This window comes from Nansenia antarctica (assembly GCF_963989245.1).
Source record: "Nansenia antarctica genome assembly, chromosome: 5".
Lineage (NCBI taxonomy): Eukaryota > Metazoa > Chordata > Actinopteri > Argentiniformes > Microstomatidae > Nansenia > Nansenia antarctica.
The window spans coordinates 13974782-13984781 of NC_137690.1; the positions used below are offsets into that span (position 1 = coordinate 13974782).

At 43.5% G+C, this 10000-nt stretch overlaps 2 protein-coding genes across 2 annotated transcripts in view; both read right to left on the reverse strand.

Moving 5' to 3' along the window:
- plcxd3 (phosphatidylinositol-specific phospholipase C, X domain containing 3) overlaps positions 1-42 on the reverse strand; it is a gene marked incomplete at both ends in the record, with an annotated part of 15598 nt that extends 15556 nt beyond the window's left edge. The window contains one exon of the mRNA XM_080531367.1: positions 1-42. This exon is cut by the window's left edge and continues 61 nt beyond it. Within this exon, the coding sequence (XP_080387493.1) occupies positions 1-42 (42 nt within the window).
- A 1902-nt stretch (positions 43-1944) lies between these two features.
- The window catches only part of oxct1a (3-oxoacid CoA transferase 1a), a gene marked incomplete at its 5' end in the record, with an annotated part of 47085 nt that continues 39029 nt past the window's right edge, over positions 1945-10000 (reverse strand). The window contains 4 exons of the mRNA XM_080530566.1: positions 1945-2526; positions 2874-2975; positions 7179-7259; positions 9304-9393. Of these exons, the coding sequence (XP_080386692.1) occupies positions 2491-2526; positions 2874-2975; positions 7179-7259; positions 9304-9393 (309 nt within the window). The 3' untranslated portion in view covers positions 1945-2490. The remainder of the gene's footprint in view (positions 2527-2873; positions 2976-7178; positions 7260-9303; positions 9394-10000) is intronic.

Here is a 10000-nt window from a genome sequence, read left to right on the forward strand (position 1 = left end):
GTCGGCGAACCGGAGTTCGCTTTTCCCGTGAGACGAAGCCATGCTGCCGGTGCGCGCTGTATCCCGTTCTCCCGGTGCTTTGCGCGAGCGTTGAGTGCACTCTCTCTCTGTGTTGCGCTCGCTCGCTCGCTCCCCTCACCACACCACACACACCCTCACACACACCGGCGTGACCGAGAGCCAGTCCACACGCCCCTCAGCGCGCACACATGGATGGATGGGAGGCAAACTTGTCAGTATCTCCCCGATGAAGAATTGTGCATTTTCGATAAATGGCTGAGCTTTTGGGATGCTCTGATGGCGGGAAAGACAAGTGATGTAGCTTATTCATTGATTTGTCCTGAACCGAAGTAAGACGCTTTGTCAACTTGGAAATTGATTTCGAAACGATAAGTCAATCGTTGGTGGGCTGGGCTCAGACGTAACCATCGACGCGTAATGGTGACCATTTTCTTAATTTATTGATCAGACGTCATTCGTTCTTTCCTTTCATAAATTCAACGGGTGTTCAGCTGACCACAGTTCCATTAATATTAGGACGAATTGATGCCGATGAAATGTCATAGCATAGGCTACAGTAGGAATGTTAATCGCATAAAAATAGATTTCTAAAAGTTTTGAGGTCCAATGAGGCTTACAGCACTTAGTTCAAGATAATGTCTGCCTTGTCTAGTCTGCCTAGGACCAGTCGCATCCCTGCGACGGTTTGCCTCCAGTGGCGCTGTCCACTCCAAAGGTGCTGATCTTCCGCAGTTCTGGTCAGCACCAAATGAAGGATTCTTTTATACGTACAATAGGAGGCATTCCTGTCCAATAAGAGAGCTTTCTTGTTCCGTCTTCAAAAGCAGCCTGTTTATCAATAATCAACCAATCCCTGAGGTTAGGCCTATAGGTAATTCCGTCTACGAACCTATTACAGAAAGCATGCCTTTTTCATTCTACATTGGGCCAGAGTTTGATGGAATGTCTTACATGAGCCTATGTTTGCAAAAAAAATGTTTTGCATAGATGGACATTTTGAGGTAAACCATGTGTGTGCATCATCTGGGGATAACACTTTTTTTCCCTTCTAATTCGTCCTTTTCCAATTGGTGTTCTGATTCAGTATAATCTGTTATCCTCCCTTATGCAGCGTCTCTGGTTGAATACCGTTTACGTGACGGCCTTCAGGTAATACGGCCATATAGCAACGCGGTTTTCTCAGGCGTATAATTCGAATGAAGAATGTCATTGAATACGCAGCATCTACATACATAGCAGCCTAAACCTGCTGTGTTTCACTGCAAAAGGTAGCCATCACTCAATGGGTCTAATCACTCCAAGCTGCACAGTGTCAAACAAACAAAGCCTCATTAGAGAACATGGGGCAGAACATAAGGAGATGGTTCTGGAAAGAACTAGCAGCATCAGAGGATAACTTCTAGTTGGTCTATGAACGATTTCCAAAACCTGATATGTTCAAACAGGCTCCTCCGCCCGCCCTTCTGTCAACAGAATGAGATGGAGGGTTTTATGGAATCATTCTCAAGATTCTCCAGAATGTGTTCCAAAAGGAACTCCAATCAAAATGGACAGGAGCAGTTGGGCCCCTGTAGCCTAACCTTTCTTATCTCTTTAACAAGGGTTTATTTCTTCATAAAAGCACTGTGTGGAAGGACTATGGTCCCTTCCATTAGAGACTATAGCATTATGAAGTGATTGGATAGAGGAAATCAATAAGTTAAATACAGTATATTACAGTACATAACACACAAATGATAATGGACTTACACTTTTCTGGAAAATAAAATTCAGAAAATGCATGCAAAATGATATATATAAATTGTACATATAATTACAGTACCACACAAAGCTTTATTGTATATACAAAGTCAGTGTAGAGAAACAGTCGGGGTAGAAAACATAAGGCCTCTTTCTAGCTAAAATGCTGTCATCCATATACACATAAACAGTCTGGCCATGTGTGAATAAAATACATCCCTCCTTCCTCAAATAAACACAGATATGATATGATTGGTGAAGCAAGGTAGTTGAAAGCTTGCTTTGACCAATCCAATAGATCAGTGATCACTTCAAGGAAGGAAGGAAGGGAGGAAGGAAGGGAGGAAAGGAAGGACGCATTTCGTTTGAGGCGCGTGTTAGCATAAAGCACTCAACTTCGGCTGGACAAAAGCAGCTCAAATGCAAAACGATGGCAGTATTCACAACACACCAGGGATGGGTTCAACACCAGTATTCTTAATACAAGTAAAGGTTTCTCCTGAGCTACAGTCACAGATCTCAAGCATTATCAAAATTCACATCAGTTTATCAACATCATCTCATCCTGAGCACCCCGTATGCATCCCACATGTTACAAGGATGGACGTTACAGTAATGTTTTCACAGAAGCGGTGATACAGTGCATACAGTAATTGTTGTTACAGTATTAGTAGTATTGCTGTTTGTCTACATGGAGAGATTCAACTCCCTGGACCATTTCCAATGCGTCTAGATCTGCTGCATGGCCCTCAGACTGGGAGACACCTGTTAGACATCAAAGAGAGAGGGGGGGGGATTAAAATGAGAGCAGTGATCTGGATGATATTTCACGAAGCAGTCAATGAGAGATCAGCCAGTAAACTGATCAAGCTTCATCTTAGCTAAACCCAAAATACTGATATTATACGATACCCTATTAGTCTGGGATTAAGCAAAAAATATATTATCAGGTACCCTCCTGTACATATAATCTCATTCATTATGATTTAAAAGACAAAACTGATCCTAGATCAGCACTCCTACTATAAGATGCTTCGCTAATACAGGCCCTAGTCTTAAAGGCCACAGAAAGTCTACTGTATAGTGTATCCTTCCATGCTTGTGTCACACACCTCAAACTCTGTGCCTGTGCATGCCTTGATGTCCTCTGGAGTAAGCCCCTCCCACACCTCGATCAGAGTCAGCCCTTTACTCTTGTCCACATCAAACACAGCCTGGAGAGAGAGAGAGAGAGATAAGTAAGACCACTTTGAACCAGCTGTGGAATTGGGTTCAGCTGAAAAATATCCAATATACTTCAAATAAAACGCATGGTCTGGAAGCATGTCTTAACAGATTTCTTCATAGCTCAAAGTTCTCTGTGAAGATGCCTGCCGAACAGTTCAGAGTCTACCATACACACATTTTTAGAGAACAAACAATCAAATGATGTTCAAATCATCATAAAATACAGATAAAAAAACAGAAAATATAGAGAAGAGTAAATGAGTGTGTGTGTGTGTGTGTGTGTGTGTGTGTGTGTGTGTGTGTGTGTGTGTGTGTGTGTTTTGGGAGGTCGGGGTGGGGTGCTCTATACAGAGAGACAGGTTGAGCTAAAGCTACAGTAACACTCTCAGGAAGGCTCTAGGGATTCAGAGCTCATTAGGAGTGTACAATGACAGTCAGGAAGAGCTGAGGCTGAGACATATCCCTAACAACCCCTAAAGTTTTGCCTGTGTGAGTGAGGGAGGGTAGCAGGGAGATAAAGAGAAAGAAAAGGAGAGGGGAGAGAGAGAGAGAGAGAGAGGGAGAGAGAGAGAGAGAAAATCATAGCACTCATAAATCAATATAAACCAAACTATAGCATTATCCACCTTATAGTGAGGGTATATTAACACAAACCTTCCAGGAGTATCTTGCTGAGATTGAGACAGACCTGTAAAATCATGGTGCTTTACATTCAAAACAGAGTGGACGGAGAATTGGAGAGAGAGAGAGAGATAGTCTGACGCTAGTCTACAGTAACACCTGATAACCCACAACTCAACACAATCTATGTCTTTTGAAAAGCAATGATGTTGTCACGTGTAAGTGCACGTAACAGTTGTGTACGCACTGTTTATCTCTGTGAATAGTATTTGCACCTTTTATGGAATTTGAACAATGTTTTCCCTGTTGGAAACATAATGGCAACTGGCAACAGTACAGGCAGCAGTTTGCAGTGCAAAACAGGAAAATCTCTGCTTCCTCTGTGAATAAATATGTAATTGTTTACATTTCTCTTTCCTTTCAGGTGGAAAGACATTTTCTCTGGTTCATTGTTTACCAGAGAAACAGCCATCAAGAGTGTTACTGTAGGGACCACCACCACAGCAGCTCTCCAACTGAGCTCTTGGGCCACCGCGATGCGATTTGTCACTCTCTCCCTCTCTCTCTCTCTCGCAGACACACACACACACACACACACACACACACACACACACACACACACACACACACACACACACACACACACACACACACACACACACACACACACACACAAATAAACAACTCCAGTTGAGCAGCCCTCAACAAGGGATAGGAAATATGCACAGAAATGACTAAAGGAATATTTAATGTAGAATAGAAAATCATTCACCCAGGGAAATTGGGTGAGAGCTTATAGAACCTTACAAGGAGCAGCGAATGACCCTGGGGCTGTAGGTTCCCATGGGCTTAAACCACATTATCACTATTTGAGGAAAAAAAAAATGCTGCAATTACTTTCTCAGAAGTGTGCGTGTGTGTGTGTGTGTTAATGGGGAAGTGATTGGAGTGTTTTTTGGCCAATTTTTTTTAGGACCCCTGCCTCTGCTCTGATTTTGAAAAACACAAATTAGAACAGCGATTGTAATTATCCTGAGTGGGCTGGGGGAGAATAGAGAAATAAGCTCACCAGTAGATGTGGTACCACAAGCCCACTCAGCCAACACGTTCAGTTTATAGACTAATGTTGTCAACTAGACCTGCAGAAACCAGGCCAGAGAGTCTGGCCTTCTCTTAGTGGGTCTGGGTACACCAGCGAAGGGCTTTCAAATCAAAGTTTCTTTACAGTCATTAATGTGTAAATAAGGTTCAAGTAGACACCATCAAAATCTTGTAAAACTTGTGAAATGTGTTAATTTACACAGAGATATTACATAAGAGTACCCATGGTAAGGTTTCTGGCCCGCACGCACAAGGAGAGAGAGATAATCGGGGTGAGACAGATAGACAGAGCACAATCAGGGCTTTCTTAAGCAGGTCAGCTCAATCGCTCCTAATCAGCAGCACTACAGCAGCGCTCAGCACTAATGCCTGCGTGGAAAAACTTCACCATCCCACCACTTACCCCTGTAGAGAGGCACGACCTAGGGAGACACCAGAGCTGCACTCCCATAGCCTCCTAGGTGGAACCCCTGAGTTCCATCTCGGCTAGGAAAACCATCAGCCCCGTTTCAAAAGTACATTTTAAATCCCTAACTACACGACAGATCCGAACCAAGCGGACTGGAGCTGAGCTGTAGTGGACTGGCCTGAGGAAAATATCAGAGCAACAGCCAGATGAGCACACAGATTAGTACACTCCCATGTGTGAGAGCCCTGCTGTAGTGAATCCCCACATGGGAGTATGGCAGAGTAGAATCTGTGGCTGCAGTCTAACTAAGTGTGTGTGCGATGGCCAGACTGTTCTCAGCAAAGGAGGAGAGGGAGAGAGGGAGAGAAGGGAGAGAGGGAGAAGGCAGGAGGAGAGAGTGGTTGGTGTGGTTTGTATGACAGCCAAGCTGTGATCAGCAGAAAAAGACAGGGAAGGAAGGGAGAATGATGGAGAGAGGGAAGAGAACGAATAGGAGAACAGAGAGGACAGGCGGGGAGATTCAGGGTGGTGGATAAGGGAAGGAAGTGAGTGGGAAGAGGAAAAGGGGGGGGTGAAAATACAGGGAAGAGAGGATAGTAAGAAAGGAGGAGAGAGGAAAATGGAGTGGGGGTACTAAAAGGAAAGTAGAGAACACAGGGGAGTGCAGAAAGAAGGGAAAGAAGAGGAGAGAGGCAGGAGGGGGTGGTGGTGACAGTGACAGACGCTTTAACCTTTATAAATGTTGACAGAAATCATCTCGTTGGGAAATCACGTTGTGCAATCGCTCTTAAAGCCACCCATGCGGAAAAGAACTGAGAGGCGAGAAAAAAAGAACAGAAAGGAGAGCCAAGCACATGCTGTCTCTCCCCTCTGGTCTGACCCTGACAAGTCATATTTCTATAGCCAGCTCTGGTGAGAGACAGCAGGGCAGGTGGGAGTCTGAAGCTGCATGAGGTATGCCACGCATCAACACAACGAGGCCCTGGCATTGATCGGCCTCTTCAGACCTCGATCACGCAGCTAGAAACCCCTCGCAACAGAGCCAGTTATGCTGGTAGCAGGGGCTTTTGTCCTTGACAGCACAGCCGAAAGCAACAGGGTGTTATTCAGAGAACATAGAACGGAATGTCCCCGCCATCTGGTCAGGTTAAGACGTTAAAAGAGAGGTTATGATGTTATAAGAGAGTTTTTTTTTTTTATGCGAGTGCTGTTAAAAATCTAATGGATTTAGGGATGATACAGGAATGTTGGGCACCGTCAACATATTTTCAACAGCAAAACGGTTTGTTTCTGCTGCGGCGACGTTGCAAATGTTATAAGAACTATAAGACGTTCTCCACGACTGAGTCATTTCTAACACTGATACCATCTGTGGCTTGGCAAACGTTGTAAGTCGGACCTTCTCAGAGTAACTTGTTTACCAATGAGGCATCACTAACAGTAAGGCGGGCCATGTGGTTGAACTGGTAACATCATTAAAATACAACATCATAAAGACAGCGTACGTTCTGGAGTATACAAATCAATATCCAGCGTCCTCGCAGAAATCTAGCGATTGGATTAGGGTGGAGAAAATAAATGTAATTTCCATCTCCCCAAGTCGGTCTGCAAAATCAGAGCTATCTTTCAGCCCTTGGTGAGTGTGTGTGTGTGTGTGTGTGTGTGTGTGTGTGTGTGTGTATGTGTGTATGTGTGTCTTTCCCCTCCCTCTGTTATGTTAATAAGCTGTTTAAACAGCTGTTTTATTGTTCATAAAATTGAAATGCATGTCCAGTCAGAGACTGACAAGACTACTACGTTTGACTGTGGTTTGTGCTTTTTTAACAATCAACAGAATATCTATCTATATATACTGTATCTATATCATATATTCAGCTGAAATAAGATATAACTTGAATCAAACGTAATTATATAACTTGAATCAAATGTAATTGAGGTTCCTGAGAGAAATTAAGGTTCCTGAGAGAGATGTTTGAGAGATATTAGTGTTATTGCAATGTAGCCATATTCCCCCGAGGGTTGGATCTTGTGGAGCTTGCTTTGTCAATCAATCACACACCTTTTCTGTGATGATCCGATCGACACATTGTTTCCCAGTCAGTGGCAAGTTGCACACGTCCATAATCTTGTGTTTCCCACCCTGAGAAGAGAGAGAGAGAGAGAGAGAGAGAGAGAGAGAGAGAGAGAGAGAGAGAGAGAGAGAGAGAGAGAGAGAGAGAGAGAGAGAGAGAGAGAGTGTAAATGTTATAGCCTTGCTACACCACAGACATGAAATCCATAATGAGCGTGAGATGGACAGACTGCTAATGTAGTCAATGTTACCTGCTACACAAACGCAGGCTTAAAGCATAGACGAGGAGCTGCTGCGAGCAGTGACATACAATTAGGACTGGAGTCTATTTTTGTCAGATTCAATGCTCTTTGGACGCTTAAAACATGTCCACTCATTATTCATAATATGGTAATGTAATAGATATTAGTAACACATGCGGTACCTGTCTGAAAAACAAGATGATAAATTAAAATTACGGTCTCAACATGAAGCAACAAGTTCAACGTCAGGAATTGATACATTTTGGGCCGGTTTCACAGACAAGGCTTAAGGGCTCTGCACACAGCGTGCGATTTCTGTTGCGCGTCAACGTTCCATTTTGAAGTTTGAATGGAAGTCTATGAGAACATCGCATCGCAATGCACACGGCCCCGCACGGCGAAAATTCAAATTGAAAAAACAACAATGGAAATTATGGAACGTTGACGCGCAACAGAAATCGCACGCTGTGTGCAGAGCCCTTTAAGCCTAATCCTAGACTAAAAAGCATCTTCAATTTTACATTGAAAGTGTGATTTAGTCCAGGACTAGGCTTAAGCCTTGTCTGTGAAACCGGCCCTTTAAGTTCTAACAGACTGGGAGGGATACTGTTTTTACTCTGCATAAATCCATGCAACTGTGCTGACGGGTACCTCACACTTCACACACACTTACAGGGCACCTGGGTCTGGCGACCATGACCTGGCTTGATGTGTTACATCAGGAGAGGTGCATTCATTATGACACTGTTACTAGGGGTTTACATCACTTTGACTAAACCGCAAACCCCAAATATTTCCCCAGTAACAGGTCAAATCTTTCATGTGGCATGTAGAATTAGGTAAAATGGACAGGAAAATGCAATAGAACATGACTGGCAAAAATATCCTTTGATAGTGTGTGTGTCTGTCTGTGTGTGTGTGTCTGTCTGTCTGTCTGTCTGTGAGAGAGAGAGAGAGAGAGAGAGAGAGAGAGAGAGAGAGAGAGAGAGAGAGAGAGAGAGAGAGAGAGAGAGAGATAGGGGTGGAGGGCAGCTACCAACTCTGGGGCTCTCATTAATCTCTGTCCTGGAGTTGTGTGACCGTGCTGACAACCAACCCCCGTCTCACCCTCCCTCTGCGCAAACACACAACTTTCCTGTCTGTACTGACAGGTAGGCTGAACACTGAGAAGTGTGTGAACATCACACTGCAATTCATTCTCTCATGCACACAGACACACACACAGACACACACACAGAGACAGAGACGCAGACACACAGACAGACAGAGAGACAGACATGAATACATAAGTAATAAGACCATGCTGGCTACATGCTACTTAGCTAGGCCACACATACTCCCACACATGCCTTTTTAAATTGTTCCCTTGCACTGCCATTATCACTGGTATCAACGGTTCTAAAAGGCCATGAATCCAATCAAGACTCAATCATACCATTAACACCATTTGATTCAACACAACTGCAGGTGCAAGCCTACCAATCACTATCACTCACAAACCACAACCATTTTTAGAGCCATTCAATCTAGGGCTGGCAACAGAGGCAGAGGGCTTTCTACAGAAGCCCTTTAGGGACTCTCTGAGTCTTAGAGGGGCATTAGTTAATCCATTAATGGAATCAGAAACTCATTACATTCACTGACTCATTACTCTCAGAGACAGAGAGAGACAGAGAGAAAGCGAGCAAGAACAAAGTACTGTATGGTGGAGGAAACACAAAAAAAAGGCTCTCAACCATTTTAATCATATTCTTAAAAAAGAAACCAATCTTTGATTGAAATACGTTGTGATGGTATGTGATGACTGAATCCCATACACGCATGAAACTGGGACACAGACAAGACACAGACACACACACATACATACATACCTTGGCTGAGTGCTCCATGGTGACAACTACCTTGGTTCCTGCGCTGGCCACCAGGTCCATGGCTCCGCCCATTCCCTTCACCATCTTACCCTGGACAGAGAGAGAGAGAGAGACATATATTATTAACACCGACTTCCCAGAAGTATCTTGCTGAGATTGAGACAGACCTGGACAAACATGGCGCTTTTACATTCAACACTGAGTGGATGGAGAAATTCGTTTTCAAAACAAAGTGGCAAAAAATCTAATTAGAACATCAAGATTGAATTGCCAAATGGGTGAAAAACTGCCCAGGAGTCTCTTATTTTTCGGCGTGTCCAATAAGTCTGTGTGACATGTAGATATGGCTAGAGGGCGACATCTTGAATAACCAAATTAAAATCCCATTGGCTCATCAATCATGCCTCTATCCACAGCTCTCTGATGTATGACAGATGGATATATGCTTGGTATGATGTATTAATACATATATGTGTCCCAGGTTGGTGTCTAGCTTCAGGGAAGACCAGGGGTGATTGACTGTTATCATTTCGTAGCACAGAAATACCAAGGTATTACCTGTGAGTGTATATTCCTTGCAATTTACTTATCTTACCTTCCTAAATGTGTTAGTCTTGGAACAATAGTTTAGAAGGTAATCACTTAGTGTTTGATATCCATCTTAAAATGTAAAACAGAGACTTTGGTAATAATTGCA